Source organism: Tigriopus californicus, chromosome 3 (assembly GCF_007210705.1).
Source record: "Tigriopus californicus strain San Diego chromosome 3, Tcal_SD_v2.1, whole genome shotgun sequence".
NCBI classification, from domain to species: Eukaryota; Metazoa; Arthropoda; class Copepoda; order Harpacticoida; family Harpacticidae; genus Tigriopus; species Tigriopus californicus.
The window spans coordinates 14,347,055-14,368,020 of record NC_081442.1 but is presented as its reverse complement, the minus strand read 5'-3'; the positions used below and the strand labels follow the sequence as shown (position 1 = coordinate 14,368,020).

General features: G+C 41.7%; 2 protein-coding genes across 7 annotated transcripts in view; one reads left to right on the top strand and one right to left on the bottom strand.

The window, feature by feature from the left end:
- LOC131878155 (potassium voltage-gated channel subfamily KQT member 1-like) overlaps window positions 1-19,951 on the bottom strand; it is a 32,072-nt gene extending 12,121 nt beyond the window's left edge. For 3 of the 6 annotated variants that reach the window (XM_059224052.1, XM_059224053.1, XM_059224054.1), the window contains exons 1-4: window positions 19,664-19,951; window positions 6,598-7,626; window positions 3,282-3,543; window positions 2,659-2,806 (exon numbers count right to left, since the gene is read on the bottom strand). In XM_059224052.1, coding sequence (XP_059080035.1) covers window positions 2,659-2,806; window positions 3,282-3,543; window positions 6,598-7,188 — 1,001 coding nt within the window. In that variant the 5' untranslated portion in view covers window positions 7,189-7,626; window positions 19,664-19,951. The remainder of the gene's footprint in view (window positions 1-2,658; window positions 2,807-3,281; window positions 3,544-6,597; window positions 7,627-19,663) is intronic. The other 3 variants (XM_059224056.1, XM_059224057.1, XM_059224058.1) reach the window with 1 other exon arrangement.
- On the top strand, window positions 14,961-17,117 carry LOC131878157 (uncharacterized). Its single transcript, XM_059224060.1, has 2 exons — window positions 14,961-15,428; window positions 15,560-17,117. The coding sequence occupies exons 1-2, from the start codon at window positions 15,114-15,116 to the stop codon at window positions 17,018-17,020; spliced, it is 1,776 nt and encodes a 591-aa protein (XP_059080043.1). The 5' UTR covers window positions 14,961-15,113; the 3' UTR covers window positions 17,021-17,117.
- Window positions 19,952-20,966: the final 1,015 nt, after the last annotated feature.

The following is a 20,966-nucleotide window of genomic DNA, read 5'->3' as shown; positions in this document are numbered from 1 at the left end:
GGATAAACGAATTGTTCTGCCCAACTCAAACACAAGGACCACTCCAATGTATGTACAGTACGTAGTACATACTGGGTAAACTTGAATAGGACCAGCCCAAGCCCGACCAAGCTTCAGCTCGTTACTAATGGATGGTGGTGTTCCCCATTCACGCACCAAAAAGATAAAAGACCTGTGTGCTGTACTGTGGTAGTTCCAACAAGCCTATGACAGACATTGTCCGTCCCATAAATATGAAATGAGCTTCCATTTAAGGCCATGGAAATGCAATTTCCGTCCCATTATTAAACGAGAGCCCAGGTACTGTTGAACGGTTGAACTCGGGATGATGGGGGGGNGAATGGTAAAAATGATACATTTCGAGTCCCCACGTGACCTTTTGATGCCAATGAAATTTATTTCGTCTTGTCGTCAATCTAAGATAGAAAATTCATTAAAAGTGAGTGTAATCTTAATACAATTTAATCCTATATTGATTTATTATGAATTTAAAAGAGAAAACAATTTATAAAACTTTTTACAGATTTTGTCCGCTAAATATAGTTATAACCGAAACGAGACAGCGCGAACAAGGCAAGAATTTTCCCCCCAAGTGCCGTAAGGTCGACGGCAAAAATGTTTCCTGCTTTTAAGTAGGCCCTCTTGAGACGTGTGCACAACGAGAGAGTTCACGCTCAACTGAGCATTTATTTCACTGAGAAAGCGAAAGATTGAATAAGGTCAGAGTAAGTATATGCAGTATGTGTGTACAAGGAATGGAAAAGGACCGTCGTAATCATTTGGTACTGAAATAGTATTTCCAAGCCATGGTCATCATCATGCAAATGCATTTTTGCACCTTTTTCCAACCTCTTTGTGTTATTTTGCTTTCATTGTTTTTCTTTCCTTTTTGGCTCAGCTTTCAATTGATTTTTCACGTTTCTTCTCTAAAATTTTAAACACAGCATAGTTGGAAACAATTTGTTATCTTTCACCCATTTCACTATTTTTCCTACCAGGAAAACAGGATTCTTTTTTAAAACGGCTTGATTACTTTGCTTTTTGCAAGCAGTTCAGTTGACAATAAAAGATTTTGTCTCCTGAGCTTTTGATCATAAATTGAAATTGTTGCGAATTCTTTGCCATTTTTCATGATAAGTCAAAGTACGAAGAAAAACTAGAATCATTTGATGGCTCAACATATCAGATGCATTACTTCAGGACGTTTGCTTTGCTAAAAGCAATTGAAATTTCCTCATGTCACAAACTCTGTTTGTCCAAAGTAGGTATTCAAGGTTTCCTTGGTAACCTAGCTTACTTCAACTCACTTTTTAGTTCATGCCACCTGGCAAAAGAAAGGTAAGAAATAAGACCGGTTATAATCATTGAATCATTTTTGATGAACTTGAATTTATTCCGTGATATTTACAATTACTTCTGGCAAGATGGTCTATGGGTTAAATGAAATGGAAAACCAATTTGTCATCTAAAAAAAATTAGCTGAACCCATCATCTTTGAACGTTAGTCGTTGAATACAACATAACTTAGAAAGATCATGGCCCATTTTAATTCAATCTAATCATTTGCTAACTCCAGTGAATATTTACGGTCCCATTTAGATTAATCAAACGTTATATGTATATAACGTTAAGTAAAATGAATACTTTTTGTCTTGAAGTGCCGGGGATCCCATTCCCAGCAGTGGTAAGGAAGTCCGCAAAAAACAGTATTTTGTCGTAAAACTAAATTATTCAATTCTCTAAGTCTTTTGGCTTGGTTTGGAACAGTTGTGACTCTTGAAGCCGATCACTAAAAGACAGACGCTGACGAATTTGGTCCTGCCAATTCTTTTGTTGTGCCATCAAGCAATGCGTCATAAAGTCTCATCATCAGTTCGATTCTGGAGCTAATTTCACCCCCGTTACTTTCTATCAGGCATGACGAATTAATACAATTAAGGTCAGGAATCCAACAGAGAGTTCGTGTTTTATACAAAGGAGGAAATGGGGCTTTCTATCTCAGTACTTGTTCATGATTGAAATTTTGACTACCCGCCAGCCAACGCAACGGCTCTAGTGAAGGAAAAATGTTGAACACTAGCCAAAGCCTTACTTATTCAGGCACTTTAGGGAGTCTATCTAGACCTTGTTCTGACGTCTCGCTGAGCAAGTCCTATGAAGACTCATCTCAGTACAGAGAGGAGAGACTCTCTCCAAGAAATGGCCGAAATCCGAACCAAGAAATCAAATATTGCTCCACCACGGAAATTACGTTGGGTTGAGTCACACCGATGCAAGTCAGTCTGTCCTGTTCTCGACAAAAGGGGAAAGACTGGTACGAGATTAAGACGAAGGCTATAATGGCCAAGGCGGACGAGGTGGTAGTAAATAACGCTTGTCAGCTAACACTCACTTTTTCCAAGACAAACTTGACCTACAAAAACGTGTCCTATCTTGACTGGAAACCAATATTGAAGTACCCCGGAATAGACTGAACCAATCTGGGTGGCACTATTTCTCATTTCCTTGTCCGTCAGTCATCCAATTTGAACGCCACTCGAAGGACGGAGACCAATGAACTAATGTCACTCGCTTTTTCGTTGATGATATTCTGGGCGGGTGACGAGCAATGAGCAATAAACTCTGAGCACGAAACGAGAAACCAAAGAACATACTTACACGGAAAAGTGATAAACGAAGCATTTCCAGCCCGTGGGCCGCTCCAAGAAATTGTAGACTTGGCCTTTCAAGGTGTTTTTAATCCCTTTCTTGGCCTCCTTTTGAAACCAGAGCGGTGATCCATTGACGCCCAGGGCCTTGGGATCAGCTGTGGAACAAAACAAGAATAGTTCAATTGCAGGGAGAGGAGGCAAGCATATGCTGGTTGGCTGTCCAGTCTAGCACCAACAACACAATCACCTTTTACAACTCGGGAGACTCTGAAAGCCCTTGTGTTGCTTATTTTTTATTTCAAGATAACTGGGCTAGACTCTGTTCCAAAATTCAACACCAAAGGTAAAATTTGTGTGGTACATTGATTGGGATAAAAAGATAAGGATATGCTTTTCGTTGATTTATTTAGTACGTAACCTTTAAATCGGCTTTGCAAACAGAAAGAAATGATCGTCCAATGAATAATGGATCATGCCATCCTCTCACGCTACCCTTTTCCATCGATTGTAACAGATCCATTTCCAAGGCTGCTTAACAGCCTATTTCAACTATGGCTAATGCTCAGCCATTACTCATACCTCCAATACCCAAGGCTATCAAAATGAAAAGATGACCATTCAAAAACTTACGCATATTGAGATTGACAGCCGAGGCCGATCGCCCATGGGGGGAATGAGCTGTTCCACGGGTGGTTGATGGATCCCGTTCATTGTCCTTGTTGAGGATGGAAATGGCGGGCGAGGCTGGCACCCCCATGACTGCGTTGGAGGCCATCAAGGCCGATCGAACACTCACATTATCACTTAGTAGAGAGGGTGACCGATTAGATGTGCCCAGAGTGGCACCACCCACGTCCAGAAACGAGACGGATTTGCCGCGATTGAGTGGAGGCTGAAAATGATCCAATGTCACCTTTTTAGAATCGAAATGGATGACTCGGATTGGCTGACCTTGAAGGTAGAATGCTCGGTGGAAATGAAAGAGATAATCCAAAATGCAAATCATTTCCTCTCTTGGGACACTGGCGGTTTTGTAGACACAGTTCTAGTCCAACTCCAGAATGACCCACACAATGTTTTTTAGGAAGGGGAATAGCATCATAAATATTTCATTGGAGAAGAAATGCTTGGCTAGTAAACTAAGTTTCTCCTGCTTTTGGAGTGGGGAGTTTATGTTTCAAAGAGGAAGGGCCAAAAATAGAACTGGAACAATCATAACTTGTAAGGTGTTTTGAAACCAAGTGAAGCGAAGTTCGTTATCTTCGAAGACCTTTTATGCTTACGTCTTACGAATGACAAAGGTACCTGATCAACGGCGGAAAAATTGTATCAAAAATCAAATGATGCTATCACCCGCCTTCCCCGTTTAAACACCAAATCCACCCATCTTTAGATATCTTCTGAATGAATATTATTTGACCTTGACCGCAGAAGCTCATTCATTTGCTACCGATATTTCAAACCAAATTGAAGGACCCTGGAGCCGAGCTAAGTACAAAGGCTACAATTCTCGACTTGGAAAACAAGTATTCCAAGCACAGACAGACATGCTCTCTGGTCCTACCAATCCATCTTACAATAAAGAACTATGTTCTTGCAGGCTTTCGTCTAGTTCGTGGGAAATCCCCCCAGTGTTCAGATATCCTTTCAGCTAACTGGAAGCCGTACAACCACCCAAGAAACACTCCTGACCTGAGTTTAGGTTTAAGCCGTTCAGGAAGTCGAGCTGGCATAAACTTCCTTCATTAAATACAAACAGCATGTCCCACAAAAATGGCAAAATGAAGCAAGCGGACATAAAGCCTGGAACCCAAAAAGGGCCCCTCACCATCTAAGAGTGAAATTTACACACGTGAGCACAAAAAAATGGATATCCAATGAGACATGTTTCTGGCAATAAAGAGGTTTCCTTTTTTAACTGATAGATACCGTAACAAAAATATCACGAAGTGAGATCTCGAAAACTCGAGATTTCTCGTAAGGTTCTCGAATGCAATGGAAACATGTTCACGTTGGAAGGGGAAAAAAACTTTGTTGGACTTACTTAGTTTCTCAGGAAACGGAAAGACCAATAATCCAACGAGATGAAAGAAAGGTTTAAAGCGGCCTCTTTAGCTATGGAAGAAGCAATTAGAGGGGCTCTGGGCTTAAATCACAAAATAGGTTCGCACGAGACGACGCTAATCCATGATGTGGAGGCTTGAGCCTCTCAATACTTTCAAAAAGCGGTTCCATATAGTCTCAGCTATAGCTATTATTACTGAAGGATAAACTGGGCCAATTCTATCGATGACATGGGATTTTCCTTCACTCTTTCTTTGGTTCTTTTGAACCAAAAACCATGCGTTTAGATCCCAGAACAGAATCCAGAACCAACAGGTTGGCGATGCTTTCGCGAAGAATTGACCAGGCATTTTCCTCTCCAACCTTTTTTTCTTTAGGGCTCAAACATATTGATTTTCTCTTCTTTTTGGTCCATGGTCATTTTCACCGACCAAAACATAAAGTGATGAATGAAAAGGAAGGCTCGAAAAAATTGCTCAAGTTTGCTTTCGATGGCAATAGCTTGACCTTTAGAGTCCTTAATAATATGCAAGTGTTGTTCTCGTTGAGCCTTCATTTCAAATCTGTGTTAATTCCCAAAATGGCAAAATTTACGAGGCTTAGAGACTATAACATAATAAAGTACTTATCGCTCATCAACGATAGCAACCTGAAAATTTTTAACCCGAAACCTCATCCATTATATGATACAAGTACGGGCCGAAAGGCTTTCTTGAGCAAATTTCTTTTTAATGGTTAGCCTTTATCTATACAAGACCGGTACAAAGAACTTGAAAAACAATGTCGGACATACTCAACCGTTATGATTCCTTCCACCAACCTTAAACTGAGTGTCTACTTGTTTTCGGGATCTCGGTTGTGAACCGTTCTACGAGGAGCACTTTACCACATAGTGTTGTTCCTGGATCTTTGTTCCACCCTATAAGTTTGATGAATTGATGCGATAGACTCGGAATTGGGTTGGAAAAACCGTGGGAAGCTTGACCCACTCCCTCGAGACACACACACACACACGCCCGCGCATATGTTGGCCACAAACGGAAAGCGAGTCTTTGAAAAGGGTATATAAATCCGCTGTTGAGTGTTGGGGGAAGTGCTTCACTCCACTCTGTTTCTGTTGTCTATTCTTAGCGTATAATTCGTTTTTCGTAAGGGGGGAAACTGTCTGTGTGTGTGTGTGGCCTTTCCAACCATGTCGAAAGGAAACGAGGTCACAACCAGGATATGCGTGAATATGCTTTGCTCGTAAAATAAACTGTTGGCATTAAGTATGCTTAAAAATCATTTAATTACTGACCATTGGCACCCAGATTAAAAAAAAAAACATGGTTTTAGTTCTTGTCAAAAGTGACTGAAACTGAAGTGAGTTACATTTTCGACCTTTTAAGTTTCTAGGCTTGGTACTTACGTAAGCAGATGATCGCATAATATATATCCAAAAAACAGCTTGCTCTCATACTTGATAAACAAAGAGTCCAGATCGTCACTGTACTGAAGCTCTCGAGCCAGATGTTTGGCCACGTGTGCCGCCACGTTCGGAAACTTCCATAAATTCAAACCCTAACTTCGGATTATTATAATAACCGTGTAATGGAAACATCCTCGTGCAGTTTATGATATTTTGAGACTACACGATTCCATTCTATGCCTCTTTTCTACCAAACATTATGACCCAACGCGATGGCGAGTTTTAACGAATGACCATGGTCGTAGTGTTCACCCACCCACGTATCCTCCATTCGTGACAATGAACAGCGCATTTTTAATACATCGTTCGTGTGGTTCCATTCAGATAGATCATCAGTTATTGTTCCTACGCGAACTAACACTAACACGGTGCTAAGGAGGATGCTGATACTGATGGTGGTGGTAATGTTCTTACCCGTTCCTTTAAGATGCTGTCGGTCTGGCTGACACTATCAGAGCCACCGCCTCTCTCGAGGCACGAACTGGAACACGTCGAATTCTGTCTCTCCTTCAAGTAGTTGGGAGGTCGGGGTTCCTGGAGCAAATGGAGGTTTCGCTCACTCTCACTGGATTTCTTAGAAGTCGCCGTGCACGTGGCCGAGGAAGAGGCGTGATGATGAGAGTCGGGCCCCAAGTTCCCATTAGTCCGCCTCGTCATCCTCGAGATGTCGTCACCATAATCCCGATCCCGATCGCGTCTGGCCTCTAATTCGTCCTCCGTCACAGCCCACAAGTTTGTGAAGGATGATTTGTTTGTGCTAAGCGACGGATGGCCCAATTCACAGCCCACATCCTCATTAGCATGGGCACACTGGGTCGTTGGCGTGGCCATGACGACGGCCTTGGCCGGTGAAGGCGTGGCACTGGCACAGGTCCCACTGACGACAGGTGTGCCGCCCACTACCGTCATCTTCACTGACCTGGGCATGGAGGTCGTGGTGGGAAGGCTCTCACCTTGGGAAATGGGTTGGCTGGTCGAGTGGGGATTTGATTGTTGTTCCAGCATTCTGTCACATCTTGCGGGGAGCAATCTAATTCTGACGAGGCTAAGTGTTTGTGAGGCTGGACGGCCTTCTGTTCGTTTGGCTCCAGCAATATCCAACGATACCGCCAATCCCAATGGAAAGGAGCGAGGGAAGACAAACGATGGAGGAGATTGCGAGACACTGTTTATTTTCGTTGGGCTTGAAATACGGTTACATTTGGGCGAGTTCCAACGCTGATGTGGCTCATATAGAACCCGACATTTTGAGCTTGATTATTTGAAACCCATGCACTCACATAACCCACGTTTGATTGATGATTTTTGGGCGATGAGAGGTTTGAGTGGAACACGCAGACGGCCACCAAAGCACCAAAGAGGGGAAAGCCATCATAACCACCAGCACAATCAGATCCAACGAAGGTGAATTGAAGATGCATGAAAAGCATGAGATCTTTGCTCCTGAAACATAGCATGAAGAGAAGATATGATCGAGTGAACTTTTCAAACTTATTCCTTAGTTCAAGGGGAACTACGAGAATTGGAACAATTTTAGAAGTCTAAAATCGATCGAAAGTGCTTCAAAACTACTCGGTATCTGGGCACTTGTGCCTCGATTTCATTTGTACTCTATTTCATGCTGGGTTTCCGTAAGGAAGGCTGCAAGGCTACAAGTCTATAAGGCTACAAGGCTACTAGGCTCAAGCTGAAAGTTGCGACTAGTTACTTGACATCAAAGCAAGGAGCAAACAGATGAAATTGCGAGCTTGCTTGCCACTTGAAAGTGAACTCGTTTGGGGAAACACATAATTGGATTCTTCAAGCACCTGGATCTCGTACTCAAACGTTAAAAAAGGATGAAATTCTTCTCTCATAACAATTTCTTTCCTTTTTTCACATTTGCTGCAAATGCTTCAAATTCTGGAGCCGTTTTGTTCGAGCAAAGGGCCAATCTCGGATCAAGCGATTGGAACAAGATGTTTTGAGAAACTTCTGGGAACGACATTGCGGAGGCCAAAAAAGAATGTTTGGGAAAATGAAGCCTTGTTTTCCATTTAACTCATATCATTGCATGTCAATATTCGAGTGAGCTCTATTTCATGTTTCATTTCATCGATGGATACTGCGATACACAAGAGGGGGAAGGCATTCGGATCGAACATAGAATCTGAGCCAAAGACTTGAGTCAAAGAAAATTTACAAATCATAATGAACGAAATATCTGGTTGATGGGATTGACAAGCCTTAAGTTCGTTTATTAAACACGTGACATGAAAAAATAATAATGTTATCTGTTGACATGATTAGAACCTGCGCATGCAGACCCATTCGATTTCGAGTTTTACGCCTTAGCCGCTCAACTACAACCGAGCTATTATGCTAGCTGTGTGATTGTAACAAATCATAGCATTCAGATTAGTTTTCAAAATTCTTTTCAATTTCAATATGAAATGGTAATAAGGCTGGATTGTAATGTCTCATTGACGCCACAAAACCAACATGGAGCGTAGAAAATAGGATTTTCGCCACTCAATGGAATGAACTTGCAAAAAACATCTTGTCTACTGTACTTTACAAGAATAATGTCATCATTGAAACCCGATTGACACCAGGTTGGTCTCCTCACGTCCTGAGGATCCCCAATAAAAGAGATCTGTGTACTTTGGACACGACAACGGGGTGAGTCCCCTGATGCTCGTTCAATGTTGACACAACGGGCTATTTTAGGGGACGGTGAGTTCGGAGACGTTCAAATTCGATCGAGGAGAGAGAGAGAGAGAGAGAGCAAACTCGAACTCATTAATCACGAATTTGACACAGTTCCTAAACAAGAAACACTAACTAACCTTGAACAAGAAGTTCGCTTCGCCAGGATTGGTGGGTGTAAACATGCGGGACTTGTTTAACTCATTCCGTATTACTACTGACTCTATAGCTCCAAACGGTGAAGTCCCGCAGGCCTTTCCTTATTTTAAAGTCTGAATGTACGTAGAGAAACAGGCAGGGTGAGGACCAGGTATTGGACTTGGGAAGGCCAATGTGATATTGTGAAAAGCCCAACAATGCCTTTACCATGTGCGTCATTTCCATTCAAACAACTAATGCCGTCCGCCCTCGTCCAAGCCAACTTACTTCAATCAGACTTGAACCCAATACTCTGGGTGGAACATAGGGAACATCAATAAAGACAAAACACTCGTACTGTCAACAAACGGTTCCAGGGAACCGACTCTCCTCATTCAATTGGTTTCGTGGACATCTGTAAATGCAACCAACGTTTTACGATCCTAGGAGGAAGGAAATATCTAACGACGGTTGGATCGTGGACATGCAAGAACCATTGATGGTATTCTTATTCTACGAAGACTTTTATATTTCAGCTGATTGTTCTCCTCGTCTGTTTGGGGGTATTTGAGCTATTCCGATGGAATTGTCAAGACTTAAATGGCATGGCAACATGTTCGATTCATTCCATAAACCAATAAAATTGTAAAACACTTCACTGCAGTGAAATATGGCTCAAGTTGGGTGGTTATTTGATAGGCCGTAGGCCAAAGAACGGTTAATGAATAGATAGATGAACTTCATTCTATCATGTGTCATCACTAGGAACTGTTTTATACACTTCATCGCTCACTTAGACCTGCTTTTCTTAAAAAAAATCTTTTAAAAAAGACTAAGGTTATCCCATTAAGCTATGCAATGTACAAGAGTGTTCAAGGATCAGGGTTCCCCCTAGTCTTTACGTCTAGGCTGTTTTTACTAACAACACGAGGGAGGGGTGCATTGAGAGCAATAGAACAGAAATGGACAGGTCCACTTTCAATAGGCAACGTCGTAGGTACGATGCAATGGGTCGCAAAAGTGCGTAGGCTACACAATTTATGATCGTTCTAAGCGAATTGAGCAACCTCGGATTTCGATCGTGAGTTACAAACTTGCCTCAGTAAGCTTTAAGATGAAATGAGTTGAAATTACAATTTCTTTGTTGTCAACTGCAATTCATTACTCTGACAACCACTTGTGGACGGACGAATTTAAGATGGCGTCATCTATCGTCCAAACAACTAGTTTCTTGAAAACATAATCACCGATGTACAAAAGTCTTTCTGGCCACATTATTGTGATGCTTGTCGGTTTCAAAGAAAAGCAAGTTTGAATTCAATCATGTTTCAATTACAAATTACATTCTTTTTCCGATTCTCATTCAATTTGGTTGATCCTTCTTTTTGACGTACTGTTCGTCACCACCCACAACAAAAGAAAAAATATCGAGTGTGGAGAACACCATAATTTAGGTTCATTAAAAGTTTTTATCGAAAGGGTATAATGCAAAATTTATAAAATTGATGAATATGTATTAATTAAGTCGGCTGGGGAACTTCAAGGAGTGAGTCAGTCACTCTATTGTACAGAAAGCATTAGAAGGGCTTCTTTTTAATGCATTACTTGAAAACTTAAGCACGAACATTTGAATTGAAATGGAAGAAAATATGAAAAGCAGTTTTTATAACGGCATTGTCGTTTAGTTTGTGCAGCCGATCGGTATAAGAGGCAAACAAGTCAAAAATCTTGATCCCAGACAATATAGATTCAAATTCTTCCATTCGGAGTCAAAAATAACGGAGGCGACGAAGTCTGGTTTCGTGGAGTGAGAGAGGTCCCTGGTTTGATTCACCTTATCAAGCTTTTCCGGGAAGCTCTCAGCAAGATTTTTAAGATTGGACTATGTGGATGTAGGTTGCTCTTGTACAGGGCTGTCCAGATATCATGGGACAAGATTCTGGACACCTATTATAATCGCATTGCTTTTTCGCTCAAAACACATTTAGTGGCCCTATGGATTCAGAACTTCGGCCATGTATCAAGAAACAGTCGTGCAACCATGCATATTGGTTCTGAAAAGCATGAAATGGCATCATTCACTTCGTGTCTGACTTAGACCAGGGATACAAGGATCTAGTCCCCTGTTCTTGATTGTGAGGCCACCTTTCAATTCAAATCTTATTCCAATATACTCTTGAAATTGTGTCATTCTGAATAGAAAGGAGGCAAGATTGAAAACCTCACTTATCTTGCCTATTGAACGACGTTTAAGGCCACTAAGTTTCACATAAACAGGCACGACAGTTCCGTGTCAAGGGTAAGAGGAGGCTTATGGCTGTCATCTGGGAATAAGGTCGAAACGTGGAGAAGTGTAAAAAGCTTTTTGTATTCCTAAGACACCTATAAAACGAGCGCTAACTTATCAAATTTTGTTTGGTGTCCGTATTTAGCCGTTCTCGCCCGAAAAGTATCCGGACAACCCTGCAGCTATAAATAATATGGACTAAGGGAACAGGACCATTTGAAACTGACTCAGAGATTGCACCTAACTCGTGGTTTTGTCAAATTTGTCACTTTGTAATTTAGTTAAACGTGCAAGATGGTGGGTGCTCGTTCACAAATGTTTGTCACGCCATCTGGCTGGTTAGAGTTCTGGTGTTCCATGACAATCAGGATACGAGCACTTTGCTCCGATCATTCATGGCTGTTTGTCCACACCATAGATAACTTGTTTTCTATGGTCCAGCCCTACAGGAGGCAGATCTAGTGCGCTGATCCAGGCGCCAAAAGTCTGAAATACAACTCATGTCTGATCATCCCATCACCCGATGAACAAATGGGTGGCTTCCCTGTATTGATTTGAAATAAAAATTGGTTCTACAAGTTAGCCATTCAATGTAAGAATATGAATTTGGCGATCAATCGTAAGGTGTTTCAATTAATCTATTATTTAACTTTGTTTCTTAAGCTAATTTGTTCAAGTCATGAGTACCAATCATGTTAATAAAGTTATGATACAAATGTTTCGTATCCGTGGTAATCCTTCCGGGATTGTGGTGTGACTTAAGGCGTTTGGTCCATTAGATAATGGTTTGGCTCATAATTAAATCACGCTTAAGGAATGTGCAAATATGACGATCTAGTTGTTGGAAATGATTTGGGAGCAGTGTCTCGTTCTTTTCGGATATGCCTGGATTCAATCCTAATCAGAAGGTTACATTCATTCCATTGCAAATTAATTCAATTAATTGACACCAGACTTTTGGCCTGGTAGAATGCTTTAGAGCCGATAAGGGCGCTGCAGTTGCACAAAAACAAGGCACTCTCCATATCTCAGCCTAACAGAGGAGAAAAAAGACTGTGAAAGAAATACAGTACGAAAATAGGATATCGATGTTGATAGTTATGAGCTTTTCGTAACTCACACAGACTCAAAAAATACCATGTCAAGTTGGAACATATTTTAGGCCCATTTGGCATGTCCAGGCAGTCTTTTCAAGAACTAATCGAATTCTCCGAAGAATCCATGATATGACATCAATCAAATCGATCGAGGTATGGGACAGCCCTATTTGACTACACCATCGATCAACAGCTAGACGCATACTATACTAAAAATCTAAATAAAAAACGAGTACAAGAGAACTGATCATTACACCCAACGTATCTACAAAGTATGTTAATCTACTGTACGTACACCTTAACATTTGGTCGAGCACATGTTAGCCCCATAAAAGACCGAAGAATGTAAGACTGTTATGTTTCGAAACATAGATTACGCCCTTTTCTAAATAAACAAGCTTTAGGTAACATGTTATTTTTGCACATTATTTGCAAACTTGTTCCTCGGGCGAACGTTGCTGCGGACCACACTGTTGTGATAAGAGAAAAGTGTAAATGGGAAAAAAATTACCTTATGACTTGTTGAAACACGAGTTCAACACATTTCCCACTTGAGTGCAATCGAACACTGGAATTTCCAAAGTTTTTTTCAAAGTCAAACGAAGCAAATGCCTATATATTCAGAAACCCATGTTGTTGATTTACTAAGATCATTGCCTTTCATCAATTTTTACCTTAATTTTTTTTATCATTCCTTGTATGAAAAAAGCCAAATTTACCCCAATAGGTACATGCCTTTGAAACTCCATCAACTGTCAATTCGTGGATTTTGATCCTGCATTATGCTTTCCGGCATAATATCGTGGCCTTCATTCGTCAGACACCAGTCTAGTACATACATGAGATCACATCCATACTCTAGTGTTAATTTCCCCATTTCTTGCAATTTTTGCCTTCGTAATGAAAATCCCTACTACTGTCTTTTTTTAATATGCGTGCCTTCAATACATACTAGCCAATTCCACTTCATTGACCAATCAAACCCATCCGCCCTCAAGAAATGAACGTCTGATTCTAAAAGCTCTCTAGGAATAGGAAATTACGGCTCAATCCAGTTAAGGTAAAGGTTTCGTCTGTGCTTTCATGGCTCCACATCAAAGTCTGCATCGGATAATTAGAGCAGCCCATGATCTGTAACATGTGCGTGCTTTCGGAGCGTGAAATCCGAGGTTTTAAGCAATGCAAAAAATCAGGACAACCCATTGGTTTGACTTTAAGTCAACTTAGATGTTAATGCCATTCGCAAATGAATACCGGTTTATCATTCTCGAAGTCAAATCAGGCAGATGTTCACAACAATGTTACCTCTCAATGTCGGTTTATAAAAAGCACACTCTCGAAAATAATGCCGTTTGCACTTTTCTTCGTTTCGCAGAATGAAAAAAAGCCCGCAGGACGACGCCATGTTAAGTGGTCAATAACTATTACATACCAGACTAAACTCAGATTGTCAAGGCATTCATCGACATACGTCTGACGATAATCATTGCTCGTTGGTCTGTTTTCATAATAAATACCTTTTTTGTCGCCTTAGCTCGGCTTGGGATTACCAAGGAAGTATGAAGAACTGCGTCCCTGAAAAAAATACATATGTACCTGGGGCCATCGCTCTCGTTGCCCTATGTGTATATGCCAAGGAATGGTGTGACCTTGAGCGGACAGTTTGACAACACTAAGAGAACGAAACCATCGAAAAGCAAGCACCCCGGAGTTTAAAAAGATTCGTACACTTCAACATTTTCTAGACCATTGTTGTTTTGGGAGAAAGTGTATTTCAAGCCTAGCTATCAATTTTATCTTCTCCTCCAGCTCACATGACCGCGAAAATCCACGTTGGAAAAACAATCTCTCTGCAGTCTATTCTTTGGCTTAACGATGAGGTTTGGTCACACGTTCTGGATTTGCTTCAAATCCTGAGATTAGGAGGTACGTTTACACAAAAGTCGAGAAACAAAATTGGCTTTGATTGGTTAAATTTATTCAAAAATACGACCAATCGAAATGTTTGTGAAGTCTAAACGGAAAAAAAATATCTCTGGATTGGCATACCCAATTACGTTTGCAATCTACTCGTACAGTGTAGTCCAGCTTCAAGGGGTCCCATCATCAAATCAATTCTAATTCAGCCATGAGTTCGAACCAAAAACAGTTTTCCTTTCTAAAGTCGATGGCAAATATGGCAAACTATATTAGTTACAATATGGAAAAGTTATGATTCTCTTTACTTCAAAACTGCTTCATTCATCGGATTACGTGAATTCCGCCAGGTGACCTTTTGTCGATTGGGCATAAATAATTCAAGCTGAAATATGCAGCCCCTTGGTCCCGTCCCTTAAAAGAGGCCGTCCAAGCTGTACTTTGTTGGTGCAGGCCTTATGAATTTGCGACCAAGACTAACCCAGCTTTGGTGCTTGTGTAATCGATTCTTCAAGTAGGAATGTCGTGTTACATGCTGTTTTACTGGCAACGGCGTGCCTTTTGAACCCCTCGAGAAAAGGAACGGTCGTTGCCGCGATCGACCCGAGAGGATCCCTTACCAACCTCACGATCAGTTCGTCTGATTTCGTGCTACTTCGAAGACAGACTGCAACAAGTGTCTTCAGTGAGTCTGTCTCCATAAATCAAGCCGGGTGCACAGTGCTACTCACGTGGGGGAAGATGTACTAACATAATAAGTGGACAATCGTTCGTTAGCACGAACTCTTAATCAGTGCTCAACCATGGCCTCCATTGTCCAGGTATTCGTTATCGGGCTGTTGACCGCTCGATGGTCACCGGTTGGGGCACGTCTTCCCCGAATCCACGTGGACCCAAGCACTGGTCACTTTATGGACTCCGAGGGGAGGATCACGTTGTTTCGGGGTATCAACTCGGTGATCAAGCACTTTCCCTGGTACGATCCCGCCATGTTGGACCCTCAGAGGCACGCCGAATTGGCCAAGGCTGGCTTTAACGTGGTCCGATTGGGTGCCATGTGGACTGGAGTGGAGCCCACTGAAGGCCATATCAATCAAACCTACATCGATATTCTCAAGGTACGTAGAGCATATACGTAGGTAGTACAATAATTGTCCCTTTTGGCAGATCATGATCGCACCAAGGACCAAGGGGGTGACCAATATGAGGGGATTCCTTTTGATATGAGTGATGAATTGTTCTCCCACAGGAAATCGTTGTATCCTTGGAGTTCGTTGGAATTTACACGGTACTTGACATGCATCAAGATGTCTTGTGGAAAACTCAAAAGACGGGAGACGGATATTTTGGCATTCCTCCATGGATTCAAGAGAAACTGAACCAAACGGCAGATTTCCCCTGGCCTTTCGAAAAGTTATCTGCCTGGCCTTGCGGTTACTTCACGATAGAAATCAACGAAGGCTTCGATCAGTTCTATCGAAACGTGGGCAACTCGACGGAGAGCTTCATCCACTTTTGGGAGACCATGGCCAAAAATTTTAAAGACCTGCCCGGGGTTCTTGGCTATGAGCTCATTAATGAACCATGGGGCGGGGACGCATATAAGGATGCCTCGCTCCTTTTGCCGGGAGTGAGTGGGCGTCGCTACCTGGCCCCACTTTATGATCGGGTTAGTGCGGCTATCAGGGCCATTGACGATCAGACGCTCATCTTTTGGAACCCACCTTTCACGTCCAACCTCATGCCATTCTCAGTTCCTACCTACTTTGACAATCTGATGGAGAACTACTTCGCAAAACACTCCCTGGCGGACTTTATGAAGCTCGGATCGCCGTGCGGTCCACTGGATCTAGATTTTCAAAAGCAGAAAGACATTCCGAAATCCATGTCAGCTTTGGACACGGTGTTTGAGGTTCTCTCCAAGGTGTTGTCCTTTCAAATGGTGTCAGCCGCCAGTCAAGCATTGCTCTATGATTGGTTTGAGGAAGTGGGTGATGAAGCAGAAATGCCAGCCTTTGGCTTTGGCATGCGACACGTGCCCGGAGGTCCAGAGTTCTTGAATCGTACCGTCATGTCTTGGCATTACTACTGTCTGGCCATTTTTGATAATCCCAGCTCTGAAGAGCCCTATCCACCGGTCCTTCAACGCCTCTGTGATAAAACGCTCGGACCCAAGCACTTCGAGGCCATCCGTGAGCAAGCCCAACTTTTGGGCGGAAGTGGGACCATGCTCACGGAGTTTGGTTTGTGCACGCCTAATATCACGGCTCCTGGAAGCCAAAGCTTTATCGAGTGCAACTTCGTCATGGAATCCATGGAAAGCTACTTGGAGTCCTGGATCTTTTGGGACACCTCGCATGAGCACGATCCAGTCTTTTGGGACTTGGAGGGCAACTTTCTGGAAGACCGGGTAGCTCTCTTTGCTCGACCGTACCCCAGGTCAGTGGCAGGCGTGCCCTATCATCTCGCTTTCAATATCACCACCCGCGAGTTTGGCTTTGAGTTTTTCCCATTGAAGGACTCGTTGCTCCAGACAGAGCTGGTGCTTCCCAGTATTCAATATCCAGAGGGATCGTTTCAAGTCAACGTCAGTGAAGACCTGAGATGGGTCCTGAGTGCTTCAACAGCCCCTAGTGTGCTAAGGGTGACTGGAACTAAACACTCTGCCCTAAATAGGAAATCCTTTGTCAAAATCAAGCCTGTCAAATAGAGCCCTTCCTCGTACTATTCTCAACCAATCCCGCCCCTGGATCTCTTATTTGAATGTACTTTGGTCCAAGGAAAGTAAAGCGTCGTGCATTCAAGAACTCGTTTGTTGTTCAGGATTGGTTTTCGGCTTTCAAAAAGCTCATTAGAGTAAACAAATAGGATGGAATCTCGAGAAATTCCATGAATTTGAATGATCCTCTGTGGAGCTCTCGTTCCTTAGGAGATGAGCTTCAAAGAGAAAGCAGAGTCCGTGGTTGCACGAATGAAAACAAAGCCAGGTACATCCATGGTCTCGACGACCAACAATTGGTTAAAAAGTGATGAACATGGCCAAATCTGTCAACTGTGTAAAACGCTTTGGTCAATCCACCGCAATACGAAAGAAATTCAACGGCATTTGATGAGAAAGTTAATGTCGTGCACATGGAAGGAGGGTTCCAGGTTCATCAGGCATGAAAGCGTGATTGAAACGGAAAGTCTGGTTAAACACCAATTTTGTGGCATCTCATTTGAGAGTTGCAGGACTCAGTCACAGATGTAAAGAATTTGCTGTCATCTACCTAGACCATTTATATCCTAGCTTTCAACTCAAAAAATGTTTTACCATGACGAGCTAAATTGGACAAAGAGGGTAATGACCATCACAAACATATATGGCAGCGATCAGAACCCATGAAGAGCTAATTCACTCAAGATTTATCATTTTTATACATAGCGATGAAAAACGACTGCGGCACTAATTTAGGGTTAATCGTGCGAAGTCAGAAGCTCATTGTTTTGTTTAGTTCCAATTACATCTCATTTGCCTTATCAGGATCAATAGGAAGATGTTAAACAAATATTTGAAAGCGAGATGTAAATCGCCTTCACCTCTTTTTCTCGAAAGAAGCATTTGATTTAAAATGACTTAAAGAAGAGACTGAATTGTTTTATTCGTCAAGTTTCGTGATTATTGATGAATGCGCTCAATAGCAAGTCATTGAATCAAAAAAATGAATCAAAAAATCTAATCGCACTCGTACCATAAACTTTTCTTTCATGTGAACCTGGAAATTTCAAACATTGTAGATCACTCAAATTACACACACACAAGCTCACTTGAGCAAAATTGAGATCAAACTATTTGATTGGATTTCATGCAAAGTGTGTTAACCTTAAATGATAAGGAGGCAGAAGGCTAAAAATATTTTGTTTGGGTCTTAAATGATTTTCATTTGTTTTTGCATTCACTGCATATTTCAAGTAGGTTGTCACTTCTGATGAAACCAGTATTCAAAATCTCACATAGAGGGTATTGATCCAATTTCAGCAATTTCATTATAAACAACAACTTTGTTTGGAATCTTAGATTTTACAGTTTTTTTTCAGATTTGGTTTTGGTTTTCGTCATGAAGAAAATCGCCTAAAAGTATGCCTTTGTCAATTGATGACTTGGTTGTTGAAAGGTAGTACCAAAATAACGATACCTAATAACTTTTACAATTACGATATGGATCCCATTTCCCTCGAATTCGTATTCAGGGGAAGGTTTTTTATGGATAAGTTTAGGAACACCTTTTTTACATACCTATAGAGGATATTCAATAACAAGAAAGATTGCCTACCAACCATGCCAGCTTTTATCCCTTGCATGTTATGTCTGTCTGATAAAACGTTCCTAGCTAATTTTTTAATTAGTTTTCTTGCATCCCATAATCTTGTGTACTTGAAGGACTAACGGATCTTTTATTAGGGAGTCAACAGGTTGAAACAAATATCAACAAGAATGTCTTAATATATCAAAGAAAACTAGGTGAGATCCTCTCCTGCATCAACGTGTCTACAACTCGTTGAACTTCTCTTTTGGATACCTTGGCTTATTGTGCAATTGATTGCTGGGGTTCAAACTAGATTGATCAATTCATCAATAGAAGGCATTGAACTTGACAGCTAAGAGAGAGAGTTCTTTGTTTTGAATTGGCATCGTTATCAAAACATTTCATGACCGAAAATAACTGTGGGAGCTATTTTGGTTGCAATGAGAGAACCGGTTGGAACTCGGAAAATAATCCCCCTAAATACAGTTATTGATCCTTTCCTTAGCTTAGTTTGATACCATGATGGGGAAAACGTATTCATTTAACCTCATTGTATTACTGCATGGGAAAAAGAGAGATTTTAACAGAAAACAAGGTTAAACATTTCAATTTAAAGCAACTAAACCTTGTTAGAATATGGACAAATGATCTGAAGACAATTCAAAAGAGGCGAGTTCAAACCAAAGAATTGATACTTTTTCTAATTTGGTTTGGTTTGGATTTTCAGAGGAATGCAATTCCCAGTACTATTAAAATGACAGGTTATAATTCGTCTATTTATTACCCTTTAATATTTACATGATATTTGGTCTACCAACAAATTTGAGTTGGTAGACAAGCTAGCCTTTGAATGCAGGGGTCATATGGATACAGCTTATTCTTTCATAAAAATCTGGTCAGTGCTGTTTCGACCAGAACGTATACGCTCTGATATAGGATTAGACTCATTGACTCTTGATTGCAGGATCATGAACAATTGTTATTCATGAGCAATTGAACAACTCAATGGGCCTTCAAGCGCGTTAATGAAGATTAACTCTCTGAAAGCGAATCACCTTTGTCCTTACCTATTCCATTGACCTGGCATACATTGGATGAACGCCCAAGAACCGTTTGTCACTCAATTGGAGTATTAACGTTGACATGTCAGTCTATCACTTCGGAGGAGCAACACCTTTCGGGGAACTTTGGTCAATACCGCTCTTTTCGTCCACTAGTTAAACAAGGGTAAACCGACGAAGAACCAAAAGCAAACTAGTCAGTCAAAGAGTAGAGGAGACATCGAGTTAGCCAAAGAGAGAGACACAAGAGGGAACGAAGGGAAGAGCAGCCCAGCGCAGCGCAGCGCACCACAGCACCGCAACGTCATTGGATCCAAGCCTGGTTCCATTCCCCCTTGCTCCCTTTCCTGATGATGATCCAAGTTATCCATGATCTGGCGATTGAAATGAGCGAGAACGAGACATCAGAGAAAGAAAGACACATACAGCCCTGCTGATACTGTATACACGTACGTAGTAGAGCCGTACAAGAGAGCGAGACGAGAGAGACCTTCTACATACTGTGAGTGCTTTGGGAGATTGTATGTTTTCCAGTTCGTCACTAGTGAAGTACATATGAAACACATCGCACTAAATCGATCACGAAGAGATAGGGTCACATAATACAAAAAATGGTCTCTCAGCCAGGTACTCTCCCCAAACGTAGGATAGGTGGTTGTGACACCATCAGTGAAACAATGATATGGGGGAAAAGACACTTGAAAAAGTGTGAAAAGAGCAATAAATCGACGAGGTTGGGCGGGTCAGTTCGTGTTTCTTGCGCGAACATAAGGTACGCTGCCCGGATATCAAGATTTTAATCTTAAACGTCCCACGCAAAGGTGTGCTCAAATTGAAGCAACAATAGACCTCCTATCATTCACTTTTAGTTTAACGCACAAAAAGCATTTCTCTAACTTTTCTACACAATAGAACTCTTGACAAACGACCTCTAATCTCAACACCCCACCCAAGTCCGAAGAGCCTGAACGAAGTCTCCCAAAGGGATGAGATTGACCATCCGGTAACATACTGAGTCCCAATCAACAACGATAAAACGGTCAGAAATGAGTCAAGACAGTTGAAAACTTTGAATGAATTATAATTAACGCCCTCATATGCCTACGTTTCCTTATTAGTTATGGCCATTAATTCGACCTTGCATAACGACCTTGTGCATGAAGTTGGCAATGTTAGGGTGGCTTTACACTGCGGTGGATAACCAGGATTGAATCCAGTTTGAGGATGGAAGTAGGACTAGTGTTGGGGCGAGTCCAGACCCGAGTCCGAGTTCATTCTAAATGACTCAAGTCCGGATTTGGGCGAGAAT

What these genes read in the sequence shown, in the direction of transcription:
- LOC131878157 (XM_059224060.1), top strand. Translation starts at nt 15,114, where the DNA reads ATGGCCTCCATTGTCCAGGTATTCGTTATCGGGCTGTTGACCGCTCGA. An exon ending in CCTACATCGATATTCTCAAG is followed by an intron (nt 15,429 to 15,559) that starts GTACGTAGAGCA and finishes GTTCTCCCACAG; the next exon opens with GAAATCGTTGTATCCTTGGA.